Source organism: Nycticebus coucang, chromosome 3, assembly GCF_027406575.1.
Source record: "Nycticebus coucang isolate mNycCou1 chromosome 3, mNycCou1.pri, whole genome shotgun sequence".
NCBI classification, from domain to species: domain Eukaryota; kingdom Metazoa; phylum Chordata; class Mammalia; order Primates; family Lorisidae; genus Nycticebus; species Nycticebus coucang.
Window position 1 is genome coordinate 127,530,383 of NC_069782.1, and position 26,110 is coordinate 127,556,492.

The following is a 26,110-nucleotide window of genomic DNA, read 5'->3' on the forward strand; positions in this document are numbered from 1 at the left end:
CTCGGTATATGGGGCCGGTGCCCTACCCACTGTGTCATAGGCACCTCCTTATCTTTTCTGTTTTTAAAATAAAGACTATCTGGTGATAGTCTATTCTGTGATTCTTTTTTTTTCTTTCTTTTTTTTTTTATATTCTGTGAGTCTTGATTTTCCTAAGTTACGTTTGTCAAAAGAAGGGCCAGCCCCATCCACCACTCCTCAACATCTGACTAATGGCGTGTTTGCAAATTGTCTTCTGCTGTAGTCTAGCATAGACTTTATACAGGAAGTGGAGCCCGAGACTGGGACCAGGCCTACAGGCCAAGTTGGTTCTTGGCTTCACACAGGAAAGAATTGAAGAGCAAGCTGACAAAGTAAGGCGAAAGCAAATTTACTGAAGAAAAGAGAAAAAGGGGGCTACTCCACAGACAGGGCAGTGGCTCTCTTTGACAGCAACGTAGAACAGCACTTTGTGAATTTCTGGGGTCTTATTTTATATTTTCTGTTTAATTTTATGTTAAGTGGAGGGAGAATTATTCGTAAGATTTCTGGGAAAGGAGTAGAGAGTTCCAGTAACTGAGGGCCCTCCCCCTGTTAAACCCTATAGGGTAACTTCTGGGAGTTGCCATGGCATTGATAAACTGTCACTGGTGGGAGTTTCTTTCAGTAGCTAAAATGTCACAAGTGAGGTATAATGAGCAGTGAGGGGAACCTGCGGTCATAGTTCATGGCCATCTGGGTGCTGGATGGTTTTGTCCGGTGTCTCCACCTTCTCAGGTCTTATCAGAGACCTTGGCTCGGGTTGTGTGATTCTTTACCAAGCAGGACCTGCTGTTTCCCTGTCTCAGACTGAAGACCAGCAGCCCACCGCGGGGCCTTGGCCAGATTTCATCCAGACCTGGCACCAGGGTGTACCCTCTCTCAGGGGCTCAATGAACTTAATGTGAGCCAGTTAGAGCAGACAGAGCTGGGAACGGTGGCAGGACATCTTACTCACTTCAAACTTAGAATTTAGAGCAAAGCCGCAGTATTGTGCGTGGCAGCTGCTTGGACAGACGGCCCCAAGGATCATTTCCTCTCAGTGGCAGGTGACAGAGGCACCAAGCAGGGAGAAGCCAAGTCAGCTTCAGGAATGTGGGGATGGAGTTTAGGAAAGAGGTGGGAGGGGATAAGGTGGGGCATGCCTGTGGACAGAGGTCAGCGGACGGACGGAAAGAGGCGAGTAAGAGCAGATGCCTGCTCGGGGGACCCCTCCCCACGGCCCAGGAGCCAGGAGAGGAGAAAGTCCCCAGTGCAGCCTCCCGCTCAGACTGCTGGGAAGGCTCCCCAGGGCAGAAACGGCGCTGGGGGAAGGCCACGTGTGCCTGGGCTGGCAAAGCTCACTCTTCCAAAGAGGTCTGATGTTGTATAAGATTCCCAACTTTTAAGACACTGGGTGGACTATGGGACTGTGCCAAGGAAACCACATGGGGATTGACAAACCCTCAGATGGAAGAGAGACCTTGGGCGTGGGTTACCTCCAGCACACAGTGGAGCCTCCACCTGCTGGGAAGATAGAATTGCCACCTGCCCCCCCACCGTGGGGCCATGGGGGGCTCTACCTTCAGCTCTAGGTCCGTGTAAATCTGCGGCCTCAGCAGGCTGAGGAGGTAGGACGCTCGGGAGAACTTAAACCCTGAAACCAAATCAGATGAAGGTCATCAGATGAAGGTCATCACCAGAGGTCACCCCCTTTGTACCCCCCCCAACTACACTGGGGCTCACCTGGGATGATCTCCTCAGTGACAGCTGCACCCCCGATCACATGGCGCCTCTCGAAGACTGCTGTGCTCACCCCCAGTCTCTGCAGGTACGCTGCCTGGTGGGGTACACAGGGCCCTCCTTATCCCTCAGGAATGTCCGGGCTCCCCTAGGCTTGGCCTGGAGACTAAGGGTTCATGCTGTTCCTGCATCTGGGAATGCCGTTCCCTTTGCTTCCTCTTCCTGCTACCGACTTTTCCAGCTGTCTTTTATTTCATGTAAGGTCCAACATGCCTGCTCCTACCCCTCCACCTGCCAGCTGAAGGAGACCTTCCCTTTTTAGAGGCCTGTCATCTCTGGGAACTAATATTGCATGCTGCCACCCTGCCCAGGATGACCCCGTCCCCCAGGCAGATAGCCAGCCTTGTTTCTCCTACAAGCACAGCAAGAGGCCACACTTTGCGGCTGATCCTGTACATGCTGAACCAGACTGCTCAGGGCCAGCTCCTCATTTTCTCCTCCCACTGCAGCCTCAGTGCCTGACCCACCTGGCCTCAGTTTCCTCATATGCAAAAATGAGGCTGATGATAATGGTCCTGGCATTTATAAGGCTGCTGCAAGGATTAATTGGAGCTCATCTCTAAATGGGGCTTAAAATGGCCCCTGGCACATAGGACATGCTCAGTATACGAAGCTGTTTATAGCAGAACTTTATTTTGGGGAAAAAATGATGCAAGGGTTCCTATTAATTCTTCTCTAGTACTCAGTGGAAAATCAGTACATATTTGTTGAACTGAGCTAGCCAAGAGTCTATAGACCTAAAGTGCTGGTCTTTCCACCACTACTAGCATCAACAACAGGGACGGTGTCATTTAGAAGTCAGACTTTTTAACAAGTTCACTTGGTAACTGTGATATGCAAGACCCTGTGAGAGCATCAGCTCATTTAATCTGCCCCACCAGCCTGGAGCAGGCACCGTGATTCTCTCCATTTTACAGATGGGAAAATCGGGGCTCAGGGAGGGTGCGAGTGTGCAAGTGTGCCTCAGGCTCACAGAGGTGGGGAGTGGAGGTGTTGAGAATTAAAACCAGACAGTCTGAAGCTGGATCTACATTCCTAAGATATCTTACTGAGAAAGACAAACAAGCAGCCCTTGGCACTTGGGGGCTGGCCTGGCACACAGAGGTAGGCTGTGGTATTCTACTAGATAAAACTATTTTGCAGAGTGACACCCTCAAACAAGGCTACTCTGAGACCATGATAAAATGAGACAAAGCAAGCTCACTTTTGTCTGAGCACAAACAGAAGCAAGGTCTCTATGCCACCCACAAAATACTAACCTACCTTCTTGGAGAAACAAGTGATTGCTCTCTCTTCAATCACTCGCTGGTTTATGGAGATGCTCAGTTATGGGGCTGTCCCCACTTCCAGACGGCATTTACTCTGCAGTAAATCCCCATTTTCTTAGACCTTTCCCCAATCACCACTGATTTGAAGGGTAGGTTCCTTCTACCTCCTTCCTACAGAGGCCCCAGAGGTGCATTCTCTCTCCTGTGCTGAGCCGCCGTGGTGAACTATGCGTGTGTTCCTGGTGCTCTCTGGTTGAAGGCCACTGACACTGACACTGGAACTGGCTCTCCTTGGACTGGGAACTTCCAATGATAAGAGCCACCATTTGTGCAGGGGTGAAGGCGCCAGATCCTTACAGCAAATGGCCCACTACCATCACCGCAGCTCTGTGGGGCGGGTGCCCTTGTTCTCACTTGACTGTGGCTTGGGCAGGCTAAATGACTCACCTGAGTCTTCACAGGTGGAAAATGGAAGAATTGGGGGATGAACCCGTGTTTATATATGAATACAAAATCAACGTTCAAAATTACTGATCAGATTTCTATAAAATGTTAAAGAAAAACTGATAGGTCAGGTACAGTATTAACATAAGTCCCTTAGACCCCTAAGTCCCTCCCCATTGATATTCTAGAGCTGCCATTGGTTTAAGACAATACTCCATGGGTGTGGCCTTGATGCCTCGGGGCCCTCCCAGAGGAAAATGGACTGGAAAGCACAGCCTGAGGGTGATGGCCCAGCTCAGCTGGGGATCTGGAAGCCAGCTGTGTTGGGGACATAGGTCTTGGGACACAGCCTGGGCTCCTCGTTGTCTCCAGGGCACCCTTTGGATGCATGGCAGCTGTGCACTCCAGCTGGGCATGTGGCCTGGACCTAGCTGGGGGTACCTGGTTCTCCACACAAGGGCTTGACAACTCCCCCCTCCAACCTGCTCCCAGGCTATGCCAGATACCTGCTCCCCCACCTTTTCATAGGCTTGCTTCTGGAAGCTCCTGACTCTCCCACAGGCCACAGGGGAACCACGTTTCCACATTGAGGAGAGAATGTGATGAGCTCCTCAGCTGACTGCAGATGCACACTCAACCGGGCCCCCTCAGCACCTTTTCCTTTTCCCTGGGGCCCTCATCCCACCTGCCCCGTCACGCCCCTGCCACAGTTGCAGAGACCCCTTTTACTGAAGGGGGAATCCGGGAGGAGGTACTCACAGCCACCAGCCCATTGTGTCCTGTAATGAGACAGGGGAGAGGAGAGGACAGCATCACTGGTCAGTGGGCAGACAGACACCATCCTGGAGGATTGTGGTCACCCTCCCTCCCTGCTCCTGCCCACTTGTTGGAGAAGCATCTAGCTTGACCCCACGGACACCTGGGTTGTGAGGAGTCAGAAACTCTGGTCCTTGCCCTGCTGGGAGTCCTCTCTCCCTGGCTTGGTCAGAGGCTCTATGCGGGGTGAGGGGCAAAAAGAAAGCCATGATCGTCTGATAAAAGCATCACCAGGGTCTGCATCGCTTGGGGAGGAGCAGGCAACTGTGTCTCAGGGAGCATTGCAATTTATGTGGCAGCACCTGGCATGCTGGTGTCATATATCCCAGCTCCCAGAATAAATGGCCATCTGGGGAGCATGGGTCATATGGGGAAATGTTGTCCAGAGTAGCTTGTTTTGTCCATGTGTGGTTCATAATGGGCATAATAGTTCATAATGGGCCAAAGAAGGGTGGGGTGGTGGTTCATGCCTATAATCCCAGCACTCTGGGAGGCCGCAGTGGGTAGATTGCTTGAGCTCAGGAGTTCGAGACCAGTCTGAGCAAGAGTGAGACCCCCCCATTTCTACTAAAAATAGAAAAACTAGCTGGTGTGGTGGCACACACCTATAGTTCCAGCTACTTGGGAGGCTGAGGCAAGAGGATTGCTCAAGCCCAAGAGTTTGAGGTTGCTGTGAGCTATGACACCACTGCACTCTACCCAGGGCCCAAGAAGGCTTTGTTCACATGCACTTGTTTTATCAAACCCCAGCATTCCAAAATAAAATATGAACACTTCAAAATGAAGTAAACACATACAGCCTCGATGTGTGCTAGAGTAACCAGGGGTGCTCAGGCACACCTCTGGGCTAGGAGCCCTGAATTAGGCTTTGGGATCCATGTTCAACACCAAGCCTGTGGGTGGCAAGCGCTTCCCCAGCTTCCAAAAGCTCAAAGTCACCTGGGAAGTTGTGCAAATGTCAACTCCTAGGCCCCTCCCCAGGAGTCTGCTCAGCAGGTTGGGATGGGACCTGGAACCTGATTTTTTGCAAGCTCCCAGGAAATTCTGATGCAGGTGGCCTCAGAGCCACATGCTGTGCACACCACCTGCCTCCCTTCCACTTAGTGGCTGGTGGAGAATCACTGGCAGGCAGAGAACAGGCCCCAGTGGTTTTCAGCAAGGGGGTGGGGGGCAGGCCTTGTCTGGAACACCTGGCCCACTTTCTCCTTGGTGACAGATGGTCACTGTGTCTTTGAAGATGTCAATAGATGACCATGTTCTCTGAGTGCTGACCTGAGCCCAGCATTGACTCAGATCAAATGCTCAGCTATTAACTTGGCTGATGTCCATAAACAGGGGAGCAGCAATGGCCCACATGATGGATTTTCATGAGTCAATTTTGGTTTAAATTTCCCACATGGAGACTCCTACAACTTGAGAGGTCATGAAGCCAACGTCTCATCTAGTAAAGGGATGTCTAAAACGAAGTTTTCCAAACCTCTTTAACCACAATCCACAGGAAGAAATGCGTTTTACATTGTGCCCCGGCACACACGTACGTATAAAGTTTCATAAAGTAATGTTAACTCTTACCAGGTGAGAAGCATGTGATGGTCTGTTTGGTTATATTTCATCTTAAAACGTGCTGGTTGATATACTCTATTTTTATGCACTTTTGAAAATGTTCATGAGAAAGTTAAAACAATATGTTGGTTGGTACTCATGAGTAGATTGACCCTGAGGTTTGAAAAGCCCTCCGCTCAAATTCATACGATACCCGGCTCCCGCCATTCACCAGGGCAAGACCCTGGGAGTCATTCAGCTGCCCTGAGTGTTATGCTTCTTTACATATAAAACAGAGGGGGCACCAGGGACCTGGTGAAGTGGCTGTCACCACAATAAATGGCAGCTGTTTATCATTTAATTGGTACCAATCACCAATCTTAGAAAATGAATAGACCCAAGCAGCTGGGTCCAGTTTAATTATGGCATGTAGCCCACGGATGCACAGACCTCAAACGACAAAAGCTGAGGGCCAGCAAACCAAGGCCTGGCGGAGCCTTCCTGTGGCTTCTGGTGAGACTGCTACCCTGGCAAGGGGTCTGAAGCTGCAGACTCAGCTCGTCCTTGGGCTGCCTCCAGGGGGCCTGGGCAGCAGCCATCTGCAGAATCATTCAAAGAGGGTGGCTCTGTACACCTGGTGGCTCTAACCACCAGGGATGAGGGCTGGAACCTGCATTTTAACAGGCTCCTCTGTCATTCTCATGCTTATTCAGTCAAATAACTAGATCTGAGTCACCTTCAAGGAGGCTTTGAGTACCAGTACAACTTCAGGGAAGCAGAGATAAACTTTATCTTAGAAGATGTCCCTCTGTTCCTCACACAGACCCCAAATGCCCACAAACCAGGCTTTATGTTATGTTTAGCGATTAAAGAAACCATGGCAATGACAAGCTCTCACACTGAGACTCAGGCTTATGGGCAGCTGGTGACCTGGAGTCAAGCTTCCCTGCTAGGAGACAGCAGGGGCAAGCTGTGCCCAAGGGCAGGAGGAGGTGGGGGCCCTCCCTGAGGCTAAGAGGCCTAGGGCACTTTCATTTCCTGAGCCCAGTCCTGGGGTGCTGGAGAAGGTTCCTACCAGCCCAGAGTGTTTGCGCGCTGGTTGTTAAGCAGCTCTTGTTATAAACTAAATGATATGAACTTAGAATTGAATAAATTAATTAAAAACAAGAGTAATACTCAAAAGTTACCACTCCTAATTATTTTACTACATTTGACTATTATCTATAGTCTTGCAGTCTTTTGCCTCTATGTACATATTTTGATGATGGATGTGACCTACAACAACTGCATGCCCCTCCCAATGTCCCACATTCAGTGACCTCATGTTGGGAACAAGAAAGGCTATGAGGGGAGAATTTATACCACTGCAATCATCCAACAGTACACATCAGGGCTTGATTCATTGTTCTGTTGATCGTTAGGCTGAAGAAAGTGATAGGAAAATGCTAATAATGCAGATTAAATTTACCTTGTCTTTAGCTGTTACATTATGATTAAATAGCACAAAAAGTGGAATAAATACTCTTCTACTATTAGAAAAGTACTATCTGAGCAAAGTTGTTCCCATCATTAAAGAAGAAATGAAATTGGGACATCTGTCTTTGTTGTTTCACTTCTGTTACCTTCATCCTACTTTTCTAAAGTACATGAAAACACTGAACACATTCCTTCTGGAACTAGCCTCATTCGTCATTGCAAGCCAATGGCTGCTGAGTTTGTCAAAAACCAAAGAAAGCATTTGGTAAGAATCACTTGACTGCACAGAATTTAAGAGTAGTGCATGTTTTATTTGTAAAACTGTGCTACACATCTTTTCAGTATTTATAATAAATGTGTGTACATGTATGCACACCGGTACACACATACATCACATATTTTCCTCTGGGAAGGCAACTGTTAAACATCTACCAGTTAGTTCAAGAATGCCGAGTACACACAAAAGTGAAGAAATGTCAGAACAGATGCAACTGTGAAGTTGTTGACAAGCATCACCTGCTTCAAACCTGTCACTGCCCCTATAGACCCCCGCTGGTACTGATGCATTGGGGCCCTTTGTTAGTGCCCCTGAAAGACCCCCAGGGAAGGCAACCTGGTCCCTGGTCCCCATCACTGCACAGACTCCCTAAATGACCCAGAGGTGCAAGGTAATGGGGGGAGGTAGCTGTCACCCTCTGTGAACAGGCAGTGGGACCTCTGGGACTGAGTTCTATTTTTTTCCTAACTGCTCTATAGACAGGATTCTACTTCCCTTTGGGGTAGGCAACCTCAGTGGTGAGGAGGTGTTGGCCAGAACTCAGGGCAGTTGGAGTGGATGGATTTTACTGGTCTGTCGTCTCAGGGCTCTTTCTTTCCAGCCTTACGTATCATAGGTGTCCAGAGAACTTGGCACAACTAGGTAATTTTGCAGGACGTAAGGGGAAACTCCTGAGGTCACCTATTCGTCCTTTGTCATTCTAGATGAGAAGCCCAGAGAGGGCAAACATTTGTTTGCCACACCACACAGCAAGTCAACAGCAGAGCCAGCCCCAGACCTTCCAGGCTGCCCATCACAGCCCCTGTTCGTGCCCAAGCTCCTGGCCAGGTGGTGCCCAGGGAGACAGAACGCTGGGGCTCAGTGAAGGGCCCCTCCAGGATCTGCTCAGGCTGCCCCTGCCCCAGCCTTGGCTCAGCCCACTTTACCTGCTCCTATGACCACTGCGTCATACTCGGGCTTCAGGTCGCCCCTGGCTTCCCAGTGAGCTTGTCTCCAAGCAGGGCGGGGAGAGGCGCCCACTGCCCTGCAGAGACCTCTGCCACAGGCAGCCATTTCTGCCCCAGGCTGGGCAGAGCTAGGCCAAGAATTTGCTCACAATCAGCTTTTTGTGCCCTCCCAGGCAGGGGGAGGAGCCAGGAGAAAGTGAGGCCAGAGGAGGGGCTGCAGTCCAGCTGCTAAGTTCTTAGCCTTGGGCCAAGCTCCTCCCTGCTGGATCTGTACAGGGCAGTGGAGGGAAGGGGTTGCCAACTCCAGGACACTGGAGAGTAAAGACCAAACTGATAGTTCACTAGGGTTCCTGTGGGCCAGGCAGGTGCTGTGCTGGACACAGGACTTCTTGTTACAGATGAGGGTGCTAAGGCTCAGGAGGGCAGAGAGCAGGGACTAAAGCCAGAACAATGTTTCAAAGGTCCCCCTCCTCCCCTGTATCACTTCTCACCAAGGAATGCAAAGTCCTAACAAGCAGAACAGAGACTCTCCTGCCAGACTCTGCTTGATTCCACAACCTCCCGGCTGGGTAGGGTGGTGAGTCTGACACAGTCCTAAGGGTGGTGACTGCCCTGTACCCGCAGACATCTCCAGGAGCCATGCCCGCCAAACCCTTCAGAGCACCACCACCACACCCAGACCCTTCAGCAGCACGGCAGAGGTGGCCCTATCTTGTTGGAGGTGGGGTGGGGTGCTGGGGTTTTCTCCCAGATGCATAAACACATCCACTTAATAGGCTGCTGCAGAATCTCAGGTCTCAGGGGGCAAGTTCACTGCCTGGAATTCTTGGGATCTGCCTTTTTGTTTTGCAGGCCTGGACATTTCCTGGCTGTCTTTTGGCACCTTTCCCATTTTCCAAGAGTCCTCGAGGACCAGAGATCACATCTGTAAATACCTTCAGCTAAAATGCTTTCTTACTCTCCCTTTGGCCTGTCTTGAATTAGGAGCCCCTTTGTTCTGTGCCCATTAGTGAGCAGACCTTTCCCCTTGCAGGGAAAAATTGCACCCCTGGAGTTAAGGATTTCTGCACTGCTCTGACATCTGTCAGTGTTACAGAAACCTGCTATAAGAAATGCATCTCAAAATTGGGCGAGTATGTAGAAAGAAGATTCTGAGTAAGAGGGCTGTGCACCCCTCTGCTCTCAACTCTCCACACAGCCGGGAAGGTTTATGCCACATGGGACTCTGCCTGCTAAATCTGATTCAGGACGTTTGTCACACCAGTATTTACGTAGCTCACTATGAAAGTTTTGATGCAGACTGTGTTACGGTCCATTGTTCTACTTCCAAGAAATGCAGTGAACAGAGTCCTTTCCAATTTATCCGTGCAAGTTTCACCTTGCTCGGAGGGCTTCCTTTCCGTCTGCACGGATTCCACGTTTCTTGATTTTCACGTATCTCAAAACTTTCGTAATAACCCCCATATCATATAGAAAAATCAGGGAGATTGGTTGAACTATACATATCACATCATGCAGCTGCTAAAAATTAAGGGAAAATATGAGGTGACAAAAGTGGGTGTCCTAAACAGTGGTGGGCTTCCAGGTTTGGCCTTTTTCCTTTCTGCTCTTCTGTATTTTCCACAGGCAACATTTTTCTTAATTTCCATCCATAAAATCCTGATATTAAGGAGGAACACAGATATGGACCTCTCAGGGACATCTCCTTGAGGTTGCCTTCTAAGGATTTCAGCCCAAGGTGTGGTTCCAGCTACCTCAGCACCTCTGTTCTCCCCAAGCTGTTTCCTGCAAGGGAAATACAAGTTTTCCTTGCATGAATTTCAGCTCAGTTTCGACTGAAAACACAGAAGGTGGGGTCTGTTCCTTTGCTGCAGTGGGTGCTGATATCTGTGCGTCACTTCTCTCTGGCCCTGCACAGACCTCTTGGCCCGAGAGGAGCAGACACTTCCCAGTCCCAGTGTTCTGAGGGTCTCTTGTCCTTGCATCCATTCTGGGATACAAACATCTTGGTTAGAAGAGAGGGGCTATTACTTCCCCCCTCTCCCCCAGGCAGCAGTTCTCAATCAGGGCACAGCAGATTGCTTGGGAAGCTTCTAAAAACATCAAAGCCTGAGCTCCAGCTGACCAAGTAAATCTGGATCGCAGGGCCAGGTCCTGGAGCTCAGGAACTCCAGCCCAAGGGCAGATGCCAGGTGGGGTGAGGCGGCGGGGGTATCAAGGTGCCAAGACTAAGCAAGGGCCCAGAAGCACAGCACGCTGGGTTTGAATGACAACAATAACCAACGTTTATTGAGCACCTGCCATGTGTTCAGCGATCCTCAGACCTACCCTGAGAGGGAGGTGTAACCACTTTACATGTGAGGAAGGGGGTTAGAGTCTGAGAAACTTGCCCAGGGCCACAGAAAAGAGGTGGCAGAGCTGGAATTCACAGCAGCGAAAGGCATACCTTTGACCTAGGGTAGGAAATGGCTTGCCCAGTGAGCTTTCCCCACTCAGAGGACAGCAGAAAGGGGTGACTTCAGACAGCCTTAGGCCTTGGGGACCAGGGCGGCAGGGAGAAGCTCTGGCAGAGGAGCCCTTGCCAGCTCTAAGCTGACAGCCACCACAGTTCTGAGAACCCTTGGCCTTCCTCTCCCTCTGGAGGGAAGGACTGGTGGGCTCAGAATTCCACATGATGGGTGGTTTTGGTGGAGTTTAGGAGGCCCTGGGCTGCCTGAGGGCTCTGCCCATCCTCAGGAGGAGGCTCTTGCCATGGGGAATGTTGGCAAGGGGGTAGAGGACGGGGTGCCCTGGCAGACACCTGGCCTAGAGCAGTGGGATACGGGAGGCTTCCCAGAGGCGCCGGGCCAGTTGGCTTGCCTGCTGCACCAGCAGGTCCGTGGGGATGACCGACAGGTGCAGGGCCAGCAGCTCATAGCACCTGACAGCCTCGCCTGGGCGGCTCTTGCTGTAGTAGCGCAGGAGCTTTCTGGGGAGGAAACACAGTGCGGGCTTCAGGAGCAAGGCCCCACAACCGCTCCAGGCTCCTCACAGGCAAATGCTTGTCCCATCGGTCACATCACCAGGTCCCCGCTCCCAGCCGTGATGCCTCCGCCTCCTCCCCACTGACCAGCTGTGGGGCTTAGCACACGTCTCCCCATGCTGCCAAACTGTGCCAGCAGGAAGTGGGGGGAACACGAATGTGCCCTGTACTCCTCACCTCCCCCACTGGACACCACTCCTTTGGGGAGGGCGCTCCTGAAGGAGGAGGGCCCCGCTCCATCACCTATATCTGGTGCATGGCCCTCCTGGACAGCCTCCCAAGCCAGGTCACCTGTAGTAGTCTCCTCCCAGCATGCCGATGGGCACCGAGTCATCGGAGAGGACAGGCACCTCGATTATCTGGAGCTTATACCCCTGCAGAGGGAGGATGTGGAGGTGGATGTGGGGGGAAGAACCCAGCTCGAGTTAGACATACTTAGAAGCTTGCTCAGCCCTGCTGTGTGTGTGCTTGGTGCTTGGGAAAACAAGTGGACCTTTTTAGCCATTTCGTCAAGTGTGAAATGGGAATAACAACGATCTCATTATGAACTAGAGATACCACTTAGAAATCTCCAGTGCAGGGCCTGGCATTTACTAGCTCTCACCACCATCAGTGAGCCTGTCTGGACCCACAATGAGCACATCAGGGGGAACATGGGCATCATGTGGCCCCTCAAGGAGGAAAGCATTATCAAAAGGCCCATGGGTCTGCTTTGAAAGAAATGGATTCCTGTTAGAAAAGGTGGGGACAGGAATTAAGGTCCTATGTGCCAGGCACAATCAGGCATCGACACACAACTTGGACACTTCTGGGGGCGCAGAGGGAAGATGGGAGCCTGCAGGTCATGAGAGCTGAGCTCAGGCCCTGGTTTCATTCCTCATGAGCTGTGGTCCTGGCCATAGTGTGTCATCTCTAGAGCATCAGTATCTCCATCTACAAAAAGGGTCAATGACTCCTGCTCCAAGTGCACGGGGCTGTGAGAGCTGACAGAGTGCATGAAAGGTCCCAATAACTACCCTGCACTACAGCAAGGCGGGCTGGCACCCTCAGTGGGCAGGGAGGGTGTAGTGAACAGGACCAGGAGACCAGAGTGTGAAGAGCAGAAGGAACACTTCTGAGAGCTGGGATAATGAGTAAAGGTGACAAGTGAGGTGAAAACCAGAAAGAGAAGGAAAGGAGAGAGAAAGGAGGAGGGAAGAGACCAGCAGCTGGCGGTTGGCAGTAAATCCCCGTCACTTGTGCTTATGCTGTAGTGACAGGGAGGTCTACGGGAGACCAGGGCTCGGAGGCAGAGACCCCAGCCACACTGTCAGTGTCACCTTGTGCAGCTGGGAGCGGCAGTTTGCTGACGCATGCATCTTGCAGAAAGGCAGGCGTCTATGTGCTCACATGCGTGCTTGGACACTGGGTGAACAATGGTGAGAGTTTGACAACGGGACGGAGGGATTTCAAAGCAAAGGTAAATGCCCCTGGAAAAGATGTGACCTCTGACTTCTAGGCCCCAACCTGCAGTGCTTACCTGCCATTCTACCATGGGCAAGAAGGGAAGGAGAGAGAGAGACGGAACACGATTCAGAAGAAAGGAATCCAGGGGTTACAGGGATGGAAAGTGTTTCCAGACGTTCCTGTCCCAGGGGCCTGGCCACACCCACCATGTCATTCTCGAACCATAGGAAGTAGGAGCAGTAGAAGTCACCCTCCTGGAACAACAGCGTGGTGTAGCCCTTCTGCAGGTACCTGCGTGCCAGCCGGATCAGGGACCACACCTGCGGACAGGAGAGCACAGCCGGCCTGAGTGCCGTCCCACCTCTGGGAGGAAGAAAAGCCTGGTGAGAGCTCTGGGAAGGCGGGAGCACTCCTCCTCCCCCTCACCGCCCCGCCAGTGCCCAGGGCACTGCTTTGGGATGGAGCAGAAGGCTCAGTAACAAATCAATACTGGAAGGATGGACCATCCCTCCAGTCACAGTGGGGACAAGATATACACAAAACCACTTTGTATAACTTTACTACTATACACATGCCAGAGGTCAGCAAACAGCCAGAGACACTGTTAATTACACAGTGGGTGATGAGGGGTGGCCCTCCCCTACAGGGCAGGGTAGTGATGGCACAGGCCCTGGCTGGGAAGGTGCTGGGGAAGTGTGTTCAACTGTGTGGAGCACCCGAGCCAGGCATGGCCTCGGTCTGGGGTGAAGTCCAAACCCGGGCTCACCAAAGGTCAGATGGAAACACGGGACCCCCGGGGCCACATGCCTGAGCTCTTTTCAGGGGTGTTCTCCTGCCGAATGCAGGGACTGTCACCAATGCTGCTTGAGAAGGCAGGCAGTGGGGATGGTCAGCTCCCCCACCTCTGAGGGCTGGGAAGAGCCCTGGTGAGCACTCTCACCAAAAGCCTTGGTGGGAGGGATACTCAATCCACTCCAAACCTGTCACAATCTAGTATCTACTTAAATCTGAAAACACATGGATTAGAAAGCAATTTGACAACATGCATCAATAACCTTAAAAACATACTCTCCATCTGACTTAGTAATTCCATTTCTGGGAATCCGTATTGCAGAAGTAATCAGAGATGAGAACACAGATGTATGCACAAAAGGTGTGTACTGTGCAATTATTTATAACAGTGAGAGCCTGGAAGCATCCTAATGTTCAAACGTTGGGGAAATGGTTAAGTAAATTATGCTATATTCACATGATGGAGTTGCTAAAAATTGTGTTTATAAAGAATTAATGGCATGAGGAAATGCGTCTGATATAATGTGAAGTGAAAATGTGGTAAACACAACTGCACACAGCAATCTCAACTGCAACAAACCACACAGAGAAACAACGAAAAGAAACGTACCAAGAAAACCTATCTCTGGAAATAAGGATGCGGAAGAAGATGATGATGATGGTACCAGTAAATGCCCAATGACTTGCAGTATCTATATTTTGTGCCACATACTGCATTAAATATTTTACATGCATCATGTAATCTTTGCAATCATCCCATGATGTAAATAGTATTACTGTCTCCTTTTATAGATGAGGAAATTGAAGCTCTAACGCCCAAGCTGCATGGCTAATGGGGGGAGGGAGGTGGGAGGCTGGGTTTCCAGCATGCGCCTCCATCACCATCTTGTTTTAACCATTCAGATATATTATATCTGGACCAAAAAACACCACATATATTAGAAATTGGCAGAGGCCTTCCTCCTTCACCAAAAGTACAAGCTTGCTATGAAAAAGCACCTAAGTCAGGGAAATAAAAGAACTTCCAGAGAATGTTTCCTTAGTACAGGGGTCCTCAAACCACCCAGGAGATTTATCCAGCCTGCCGGGTGTTTTTGCCACAGCTGCCTGTCTGGCTTAGCAGCCGACTTGTCCTGGGCTGCAGTGCGCATGTGTGGAACGTGTGCAACTCTCCGACTCTGCTCGTTCTGTCTCTCCCCACCCCACCTTCTCTCTGTCTCTTGACTCCTCCTGTCAGTCTCTGGTGTAATTGGAGGAGTCCCCAGGTTGCCTGTGCAGAGCCTGCTGCCACCTAAGGACAGACGTAAGAACAAGTTAGGATTTATTTTTTTTTAAGTTAGGAGGTCTATATATATTTTTTTTAAATTTTGAAGTTAGTAGGGCCTTTTTTTTCTTAAGTTAGGAGGTCTTTTTTTTGCAGATGGGGGCACCTTTTTTTTGAAGTGAGAAGAGCCTTTTTTTGAAGTTAGGAGAGCCTTTTTTTTTTAAGTTGGTTAGTTGGTTGGGGGTGGTTTCTGGGGGGGGTTGCATCACAGTGATAACGCAAATAGTCAGCGCTCAGTGCTAACGCAGATTGTCAGTGCTCAGAGGTAATGCAAATAGTCAGTGCTCAGTGGTAATGATAATTGTTAAGTGCTCAGTGTTAATGCAAATTGTCAGCAGTTAGTGTTATCACTTGTCAGCAGTTAGTGTTATCACAAATGGTCAGCGGTCAGTGTTAATGCAAATGGTCAGTGCTCAGTGTTATCACATGTGGGCCCCAAACTGGTAATTTGCCTAGAGCCCCATGGGAACTTAATCCGGCTCTGCAGACAGCCAAGGAGTAGGAAACCCAATTTAATTGACAGTAAGTGCATTTATATTCGGATTGCTATTCAGTTGTGTATGATGTTGTATGTTGTGTGCTGTGTAAGCCCCGGTTCACACCGTTGTGATCTCTGAGCAGTGTTTCTTAGATTCAGAAGAAAAAAGGCATATGTGCCTTCTTTTTTCCTGCAGTGGAATCTGATCACATGGGTCTTCTCACCCATGCGATCAGATTCCTGTGTGAGTTCACAGATCGCAGTGCGGTTTGCACAGGGTAGTGTGAACTGGAAAGGTGGTGGGGGAACCGGCTCTGTAATCATGCCTGTTCCCACACTACACCAGTGTGAGCCTGAGGTAAAAGCGGAGTTCCACCAATATGGGCACTGGTGAGGCTGAAATGATGTGGACTGGCAAGGCTGCACTGATGGGCACTGATCAGATTGTACTGATGGGCAGTGCAGTCTATATGTCTCTGTGTGGGCAAAGTTTTTGCTGTATATTGTTTTTGGAGCACTGTATATATATATATATATTGGTATTTTACTAATAGCAATTTGGAATCCCTAGGAAACAATGATATCAAGAAAGAGAAAAATTGACTCGGAGTGTAGGATATTCAAAGAACAGTGGACTTATGATTACTTTTTCATGCAGTACAAGGAAAGAGCTGTGTGTTTGATATGCCAGAATATAGTGTCTGTGTTCAAAGAATACAATTTGTGTTGACACTATCAAACTCAACATAAAGATAAATATGATTGTTTGGTTGGAGAAGTGAGAAAAGATAAAATATTAAAGCTGAAATACACATTGACAACTCAGCAAAATACTTTTGTGAGGCAGAAACAGCTAAATACTTCATCACTGCGAGCAAGTTCTCAAGTTGCCAAGCTAATAGCGTGCACTGGCAGACCATTCGTGGAGGGAGAATTTGTTAAAGAATGCCTTCTTTCTGTTGCCAAAGAGATGTGTCCAGAGAAGGCCGATTTATTTAGTATAGTGAGTCTTTCAGGACCCTCAATTACACGAAGGATTAAAGAAACAGGAGACAATTTGCATCAGCATTTGCAAAACTCTGCAAAAAAACTTTCCTATTTTTCCTTGGCACTCGACGAAAGTAATGATGTTCGTGATTCTGCACAACTTCTAATTTTTATTCATGGGATGAATGAGTATTTCGAAGTCACAGAAGAACTTGCTGCACTGCAAAGCATCAAAGGAACAACTACAGGAGAGGATATCTATGAAAAGGTTTGCCAAACTGTGAATGGTTTGGTGCTGGACTGGGCAAAACTAACCAGTGTGACAACTGATGGTGCTCCTAGCATGGTGGGGTCTAAGAAAGGAGTAATTGCTCGCATTAACCAAGAGATGGACAAACCATTCTCGTCCAATAACCATACACTGCCTCATCCACCTACAAGCTCTGTGTAGCAAATCACTGAAGTGGGACTCTGTTTGAAAACTGTGGTATCTTGTGTTAACTTCATTAGAGGTAATCCACAGGAAATTCTATCTGAGCTAAATGTTGCCTGTGAAGATGTTCCGTAACACACAGAAGTCTGTTGGCTGAGTCGAGGGAGAGTTTTGAAACATTTTTATGACTTATTTCCACAGATTATAGCTTTTCTGCTTTCAAAAAACAAAGAAGTACCAGAGCTCAGTGATGCAGAATGGAAATGGCACCTTGCCTTTCTGACAGATGTAACAGAGCTACTCAACAGTTTCAATGTGCAACTTCAAGGAAAGGGGAAGCTCATCTGTGATATGCAATCACATGTGAAAGCATTTGAAGTAAAATTAGGCCTCCTCATCAAACAAATGAAGGAGGAAAATTTCTGCCATCTCCCCACAACTCAAAATCTGTTGGCAGAAAATCCATTGGTTGCATTCCCAAATAAAACATGTGGATTCACTGGAAAAGTTGCAAAAGGAGTTCCAATTTAGATTTAAAGAGTTTCATCTCCATTAACAGGACATACAGCTTTTCCATAACCCATTTTCTATTGACATTTTAAAATGTGGATATGATTTACCAAATGGAACTGGCTGAACTACAGAATTGTGACTCTCTGAAAGATGCATTCAAGTCAAGCAGCCTTCCTAATTTCTATGCATCTCTCCCCTCTGAGACATATCCTAATCTCAGGAACCATGCACTCAAAATGGCAACCATCTTTGGCAGCACTTATGTCTGTGAACAGACTTTTTTTTTTTTTTTTTGTAGAGACAGAGTCTCACTGTACCGCCCTCGGGTAGAGTGCCGTGGTGTCACATGGCTCACAGCAACCTCTAACTCTTGGGCTTACGCGATTCTCTTGCCTCAGCCTCCCGAGCAGCTGGGACTACAGGCGCCCGCCACAACGCCCGGCTATTTTTTTGTTGCAGTTTGGCCGGGGCTGGGTTTGAACCCACCACCCTTGGCATATGGGGCCTGTGAACAGACTTTTTCCAGAATGAAACATCTGAAATCTCCAACCAGATCTAGACTAACTGATATACACTTGCATCACTTGTTACAACTAGCAGTGACAAATATGGAACCAGACATTGACCATCTCATTAGCCAAAAGCAGGCCCATAGTTCCCATTGAAATACTGGTAAGTTTGTTGATTTAACTTTACTCGTTCTTCATTTTAAACATTTTATTTGTTCCCGTTTTGTTTTTTTACTTCAAAATAAGATATGTGCAGTGTGCATAGGAATTTGTTCACAGTTTTTTTTTTAAAACTATAGTTCAGCCTTCCAACGGTCTGAGGGACAGTGACCTGGCCCCGTTTAAAAAGTTTGAGGACCCCTGCCTTAGTAGAAACCACCTAGTTTTAAATTTTGATGCCTGATTTACCTTGCAGCTCTTTCCAACTCAATAAATACTAGTTGAACATTTATTAGTATTTATGCCGGCACGGTCACCTCCTCTGACCAGCTGCCCAGACATGTGGGGCACCGCTGGAGGGGTTGCCCACCTGGCCCAGGGCCCCAGGACCCTCAAGATGAGCTCCTGAGGAGCCTGGTGTCAGATGCTGACGGAGTCCAGGAGGTGCGGCAGGGCTGTTAAGAGACTCCCAGGAGCCCAGGGGACTGAGGAGCTTGCTTTCCTGGGCAGGGAGCAGATCTCAGGACACCCCATTCAGTGGGTGGTGAGGAGTGCCCGGGGCCAGGAAATGGTTACCTTGGTTTTGATGAAGGCAGCCAGGGGCCCCCTGCCCAACTCTGATGAAGTCTTTTCACTGCTGCTAAGTGATGGAGCCACCATCTGCCCGGTTGTGCGGTCTACGTAGATGAAGTGCACCAAGCCTGGGAAGTCTTCCAGGTAGGTAAGGTCTGAGTTAAGGTGCTTAAAAGCCAGAGCCCAGCTTCCAGCTTGGCGCAGCACTGGTGTGGGGAGGGCTGGGTCTATCTTTCTTCCCTGGCTCCCACTTCATCCAAGCCCTCAGTATGCCCACAGCCCCATGTCTCTCGCTACTTCCCAATGCCCCAGCTTTGGGAAGTTCTAAGACCTTTGACACCTGCACATTTAACATGGACAGTTCTGGTCCTGCAGGAACATGGTATGTTCACAGATGATTGTTTTCATGAGGATAGAACTTGAGTCAGACCTACTGTGAGGCTGCAGTGCAAGCAGAGCCCATGCTGATGAGTGAGCACCACTGAGCGCCCGGCCTACCCAGCTTACTGTCATTTGTTAATGTCTACATTTGACCTAGGGAGAATGGAAGACTCCCATTTGAGGGGAACAGATACCCAGGAAAGGGCAGGTGGCTAAAGACGCCCCCCTGGCATGCCTTTTACCTGCCTACAGAAGATCAAAGAATCAGGGGAGGGAGGCCGACACTTTAGGCATTTTAATACAAGAAAATCCTCTCTATATAAAATTCCATGGAAAATCAGTATTCAATAAAACTAATGTTCCATAATTAAAGAGTCAAATGAGTCTTAGAGATAGTTTTTGGAACAGAGAAAAACATTTACTGCAGGCCTTCTCAGAGCCTTTGCACACTGCCAGGCACTGTGATGATCTGAGAACACGGCCCCCTCAAACCAACCAGACAACAGGAGCCCCAGCCTCTCCCTGCCCCTTGTGGGATACCCATTATCATTCTGCCAGATGGCAACGCTGACATCAAGGATCTTTAAGGCTTTTATGAATTAACTTTGGGACAGCAAGAATTTCTGAACTCAGTGTGAAGTGTTCCCACGGACAAGGCACAGGCATACTAACTTCTTACGGACACTTACTTTCCATAAGAGAAAAGCAGCTGAGGTGGTGGAATATTTATCTTCCCTCCCCAGGGCCCACAGTCCTCCCAGGGAGCAGGGGAGGGCACAGTGGACCCCAGAGGCTTACGGGGCAGGGCTTGGACACCAGGATATGACACCATGGTGACGTTCCGCCTACTCTTCACCAACAGGAAGTCCTTCCAGTCCAGTAGCTTCTCCCTGCAGGAGGAAGCAGCTGCTGGGAGGTGTGTGCCCATCCCGCTCACTTGGGAGATCCAGGGGCCCCACTGCACTCACTGCATGAGCTTCTGGGCTTGATCCTGCAGGTGCTGGGGCAGGTGCGGGCCTCCCCGGCCTGGGGCCGTGGTCAGGAAGCTCAGACGGTAGATGGCGCACAGCTGCCGCTTCACCTTCCCACATGCCTGGAGCAGCCTGGGCACCAGGAGATGAGGGCATCACATCAGAAGGGATACCCAGGAAATCCCCTTTTCCCTGTATGGGCCACCCCATGCCTGCACCCAGGACAGACAGGCAGACCTAAGGGAGCCCCTTATCCTGTGGCCCCATGTGTGGGCCACAGCTGATCATGTGGCCAAGAAGCAGCCTCCCACCTCCCCGTACGGTGCTCGTGTATGTGGGACAAAATCTTCATGCTTGAAATTAGTTTGCTGATAAATGAGGGTCAGTGACTTGCTCAAGGTGGCACCAATCAGTGCTGCAACGGGGCCCAGGCTGAGGGCTGCCCCAGGGGGAGTCCTCACTCTCCTGTTCCTGATACCCTCCCACCCCCTCAGGGGCTGGCCTCTCAGGGTCCCTAGGAGGTTCCTTTTATTCAGAAGCTCCTTCCTGAGCTTTCTCTCCCTCTTGGCCTGGGGGACATGTGGTCTCTTTAGGAATAGCCCCCACCCCACCCTCACGACTCACCCCTTTGTCCTCAGGGCCCACCACTTACTCCCAGGAGGATCCTGGCTCACTTTTAGAGAAAGCCTTGGTCTTAAACTCCAGCCAGGTGCTCTGTAAGGATGACAGACGGTAGGTCTGCTCTGTGCATTGTCCTCTGTGCTCCCGCAGGACAGGGGCTGCTCTGTGTGGAGAACGGCCACTGCAGTGGCCTGGGGAGGGCATGGGCTACTCTCCATAGAGGACATGTACTTGGCACTGGTATTCTAACAGGGAGGCTTGTCTGGTGACTGGAGGCCCTGCAGGATGCCGCACTGCCTTCTAACTCCACAAAGATGGGCGGTCTGGGGCCTCCATCACTGCTTTGCCTCCTCCAATCTTGCTATATTCAGACAACACAGCTCCTCACACAGACCCATCCACAGCCTTACCCCAGTCGTTCCTGTGTGTATAGCCTTAGCCCAGTGGTTCCTGCCTCCCTAGAAGCTCCAACTAAGACCCATGTGGACTGTGTCGGGACACGCTGTGAAGCTCCATCTAGGCCCCTGTGGACTGTGTCGGGACACGTTGTGAAGCTCCACCTAGGCCCCTGTGGACTGTGTCGGGACACACTGCTCCTAAGGCTTGCACACTGTGCCACATCTCTCAGTCTCAGCTCCCTGGGGATGGGCTGGAGCTGTGTCCTGCACTTCTCCATGTGGCTTCTGGTGCCCAGATGTCCTGGCCACACTGCAGGGGGATGCCCCATCATGGGCGGATCACTGGCTTACACCAAATCACTGAACTGGGCTCTGGCTCTATAGTTCATGAGCTGTTACAATTTATTACCAGTTTCCCCACCTAAAACATGGGAATTATTATTCATGCTCTGCCAAACACACTAAAAGTTTCTGAAAACTTAACGAGCTGCTGTGTTTTTGTTATTATTTCATACTGGGGAGAACAAGAATCATAAACCCATGGTGGGGCAGGTGCAGGGGCCCAGACTTATCAGCCCCTTGCCTGCCTCTCCCCTTCCCAGACCGAGTGGGCCAGGCTCTGGTTCTCACCTGAATCTTCTGTCCATTGCGATTCTTGACAAACTTGTCCATCTTCTGGCGTAGGTCTCCCAGGACAGGCAGGGACCGCAGGGTGCCTCCAGCCTCTGGGCCCTCCTTCAGCTTCTTCTCCAGCAGGGAGAAGCCGTCTAGCAGCTGGTACAGGGCCAGCGCCAGGGGCATGCTGGGGCTCTGAGGGAAATAGGCAGAGGGGTGGTGGGTGGGGCCATCCCAAGGAGCTGTTCTGGGCTGAGCACGCAGGGGCAGGGAGCAGGCTCTAATACCCGGGTCAGGAGCACCATGTTGATGCCTGGCCACAGGGGGAGGCAGTACATGGTGTGCGGCACCAGGGGGCAGTAGCTGTCTTTCATGCTGGCATCAAGGAAGATCCGTCTGGGGCTGGGAGGTGCCGGGGGTGGCACCAGGGCTTGGAGGGTCTCCTCAGCTATCTGCAGAGGAAGGAAAACTGTGGTGGGCACAGCCCACCCACTGCTGCCCTACCTGTGGACCACGAGAAATAAAAACTGAGCTCCAAGAACTCCTAGGTCTTAAGTCCCTGCACGCTGTTAGAGCTCCCCTGGCAGCTCCAGCTCCGTTGCCGCCTCTCCCAGCTTTTCTGGGCCTTTCTGTCTGGGGTTGGGCCTGGAGGCCAAGCTGGGCAGTGGGGAGGGCACAGCAGCTGGATCGGGCCAGAGAAGGCAGGAAAGACACATGCAGGTGGAACGGGAAGAGGCTGCCTCCCCTGCTTTTAACTAGATGGAGGACTGAAATCGAATGTGCCTGTTATCCAGCCACCCCCAGAACATCCAGGCAGCCACCCAAGCTGGGGAAAAGGCGGCACAAAATGAATAAATTCATTTTGGATTGAAGATGCCAGCCTTTGGACACAACGTACTGGTTGTTCTTGAATTTGCTAAACAAACAGTAACGTGCATGAAACAGACTCTTGAATGATTAAAAACCATACATTGAAGAATGCTGAGTAAATGGGAAAATGGTTAAATAAAAAGCACATTAGGATCCAAATTTGATAAAAGGACAAATATGTATGTGCACAGACATGTAGTATGTGTGTGTGTGTGCACATGTATAAAACCACAGGAAAAAGGTCTAGACAGAAACAAACATGTTAATCTCACTTTGAGGAAGGGATTGAGAGTAAATTTTTATTCTTTTCCATATTTTACATTTCCCAATTTTTCTACAGTATGTTTATATTCTTATTTTTAAAACACACCAAAAATTGCCTTGGACCTTCATTCCCAAGAGCAGTGTGTGTGTGTAGGGGAGGTGTTGGGGATTTCAGAGCTGAGGCCCAGAACCTAGGGGCAGGGCAGGGCAGGGTCATCCTTGCATCTCCCACCCTGGCTGAGCTCTGGCACAGGGACAGGCCCTGTATTGACCAGCCCTGAGGTGGGCAGGGCGAGTCTGGAGCAGATCTCCCAGTACTCACAGTGTCACCAGCTGGTGCCCAAGCTGAATCAGGAGAAACTCACCTGGGATGTGTCAGTGGGCGGAGTACCCCCTTCCAGCCAGACGGTGCTACCTGTGGGCCACAGGTCATATTGTAACAACAGAATGTAAATGACAGCTAACAGCATGAGGGTGGTACCTAGGCAGCCCAGCCCCATTAGCAGTGCCAAGTGGGCAGAGTTGCTGTGGTGTGGCTAGAACAGTGTCTCTCCTCTCCCAGGGGGCAGGCACAAGGCGAACTCTGCAGTCTCTGGTCTGAAGTGGCTGGGTCTGGGCAGTTTCCTACAGAGCCAGCTGCGGGAATGGAGCTCCTGACCACAGACTCAGCCGCGATGGGGCATTTCCTCGGCAGCCCCTGTTGGCCTCTTGATCCCCTCCTTGTCCCTGCCTTCTCCATTCCTCCACACTCCCCCTTCCTAGGAGTCAGCCACACACCATCCACATTTCCCCACTCTCCCATTCAATCAGAAAACTTTACAGAGCACCTACTGCATGCTGGGAATTGAGCTAGAGTTCCTTCCTAGCATAGCTCACAAACCTGAAATACTACAAACTTGCAATAATTCTATTACCTCTTAGATTTCACTACAAATAAACTCCCATTTATAATCATGTTTCTCTGGGGGAATACATATTTCTACATTTCAAACACCTGACTTACAAATGGCTGTGAATTTTGTGCCTGGTGGAACATCATTACTTACAGTTCTGAGGCGTAAAAAAGCCACAACTGAGGGAACGGGGCTGGAAGGAGGATCCTGACGAGTAAGGAGGGGGGGGAAGGAGAACTTTGGACAGCAGCCCAAAGTGGCACTTCTCAGCACGCCGAGGGCTCATGGAAAGCTTAGAATCTGAAGATTGCTATGAACCTTTTAAAATACAAATAACCAGTAACCCTGGAAAAGTGTGCAAGCATGTATGCGTTGGCACACACTCTCTGGGGAGCCAGGATCCCGCCAGTCCAAGGACCTACAGTGGAGAACATATGACCCAGTGGTTTTCATATTTGTTTACACATGAAAATCACTTAGGAACCTTTTAAAATCCTTCAAGCCAGGCTCAGACCAGTTAAGTCAGAATCTCTGGGTTCTGGCCCAGGTTAACAGTAGATTTTAAAGATGACGAGTTGAGTCCAACATGAGGCTGGTGGTGAGAAGACTGCTCTAACCTACATCTACACGCGGCGGTGCGGAGCTTCTCACACCTACATCTACACGCGGCGGTGCGGAGCTTCTCACACCTACATCTACACGCGGCAGTACGGAGCTTCTCACACCCACATCCACACGCGGAGGTGCAGAGCTTCTCACACCTATATCCACACGCGGCGGTGCAGAGCCTCTCACACCTACATCCACACGCGGCGGTGCAGAGCTCCTCACACCCACATGTACACGCGGCGGCGCAGAGCTTCTCACACCCATATCCACACGCGGCGGTGCAGAGCCTCTCACACCTACATCCACACGCAGCGGTGCAGAGCTCCTCACACCCACATCCACACGCGGCGGTTCAGAGCTTCTCACACCCACATCCACACGCGGCGGTGCAGAGCTTCACACACCTACATCCACACGCGGCGGTGCAGAGCCTCTCACACCCACATCCACATGCGGCAGTGCAGAGCTTCTCACACCCACATCCACACGCGGCAGGCAGAGCTTCTCACATCTAAATCCACACGCGGCGGTGCAGAGCTTCTCACACCTACATCCACACGCGGCAGGGCAGAGCTTCTCACATCTACATCCACACGTGGCGGCGCAGAGCTTCTCACACCCACATCCACACATGGCGGCGCAGAGCTTCTCACACCCACATCCACACGCGGCAGTGCAGAGCTTCTCACACCTACATCCACACGCGGTGGCGCAGAGCTCCTCACACCTACATCCACACGCGGCGGTGCTGAGCCTCTCACATCCACATCCACACGCGGCGGTGCAGAGCCTCTCACACCCACATCCACTCGCTGCGGTGCAGAGCTCCTGACACCTACATCCACATGCGGCCGTGCAGAGCTTCTCACACCTACATCCACACGCGCTGACGCAGAGCTCCTCACACCCACATCCGCACGCGGTGGCACAGAGCTCCTCACACTACATCCACACGCGGCGGTGCAGAGCTTCTCACACCTACATCCACACGCGGCGGCGCAGAGCTTCTCACACCTACATCCACAGGCGGCGGCGCAGAGCTTCTCACACCTACATCCACACGCGGCGGCGCAGAGCTTCTCACACCTACATCCACACGCGGCAGGGCAGAGCTTCTCACAAATATATCCACACGCGGTGGCGCAGAGCTACGCACCCCCACATCCACACGCGGCGGCTCAGAGCTTCTCACACCTCCATCCACACGCGGCGGTGCAGAGCTTCTCACACCCACATCCACACGCGGCGGTGCAGAGCTTCTCACACCTCCATCCACACGCGGCGGTGCAGAGCTTCTCACACCCACATCCACACGCGGCGGCACAGAGCTTCTCACACCCACATCCACACGCGGCGGTGCAGAGCTTCTCACACCCACATCCACACGCGGTGGCGCAGAGCTTCTCACACCTACATCCACACGCGGCAGTGCAGAGCTCCTCACACCCACATCGACACGCGGCAGGGCAGAGCTTCTCACACCTACATCCACACGCGGCGGCACAGAGCTTCTCACACCTACATCCACACGCGGCGGTGCAGAGCTCCTCACACCCACATCCACACGCGGCATGGCAGAGCTTCTCACACCCACATCCACACGCGGAGGTGCAGAGCTTCTCACACCTACATCCACACGCGGCAGTGCAGAGCTTCTCACACCTACATCCACACGCGGTAGT

At 50.8% G+C, this 26,110-nt stretch overlaps 2 protein-coding genes across 20 annotated transcripts in view; both read right to left on the reverse strand.

Annotated features, from left to right (window-relative positions):
* Positions 1-10,461, reverse strand: part of PYROXD2 (pyridine nucleotide-disulphide oxidoreductase domain 2) — a 44,231-nt gene extending 33,770 nt beyond the window's left edge. For 6 of the 15 annotated variants that reach the window (XR_008378720.1, XR_008378718.1, XR_008378721.1 and 3 more), the window contains exons 1-4: positions 8,550-10,455; positions 4,272-4,291; positions 1,744-1,837; positions 1,581-1,654 (exon numbers count right to left, since the gene is read on the reverse strand). Coding sequence is in view for 5 of the 15 variants with exons in the window: in XM_053582938.1 (XP_053438913.1) it covers positions 1,581-1,654; positions 1,744-1,837; positions 4,272-4,291; positions 8,550-8,676 (315 nt within the window). In the remaining 10 variants the exon portion in view is untranslated. The other 9 variants (XR_008378722.1, XR_008378724.1, XR_008378723.1 and 6 more) reach the window with 7 other exon arrangements.
* Positions 10,462-10,813: 352 nt separating this feature from the next.
* The window catches only part of HPS1 (HPS1 biogenesis of lysosomal organelles complex 3 subunit 1), a 31,482-nt gene continuing 16,185 nt past the window's right edge, over positions 10,814-26,110 (reverse strand). For 2 of the 5 annotated variants that reach the window (XM_053582933.1, XM_053582932.1), the window contains 10 exons: positions 23,292-23,341; positions 22,080-22,244; positions 21,808-21,987; positions 20,811-20,872; positions 20,156-20,290; positions 20,012-20,077; positions 18,810-18,954; positions 13,245-13,358; positions 11,884-11,966; positions 10,815-11,538 (listed from right to left, as the gene is read on the reverse strand). In XM_053582933.1, coding sequence (XP_053438908.1) covers positions 11,376-11,538; positions 11,884-11,966; positions 13,245-13,358; positions 18,810-18,954; positions 20,012-20,077; positions 20,156-20,290; positions 20,811-20,872; positions 21,808-21,987; positions 22,080-22,244; positions 23,292-23,341 — 1,163 coding nt within the window. In that variant the 3' untranslated portion in view covers positions 10,815-11,375. Of the gene's footprint in view, positions 11,539-11,883; positions 11,967-13,244; positions 13,359-18,809; positions 18,955-20,011; positions 20,078-20,155; positions 20,291-20,782; positions 20,971-21,807; positions 21,988-22,079; positions 22,245-23,291; positions 23,342-26,110 lie in introns of those variants that run through there. The other 3 variants (XM_053582931.1, XR_008378714.1, XM_053582934.1) reach the window with 3 other exon arrangements.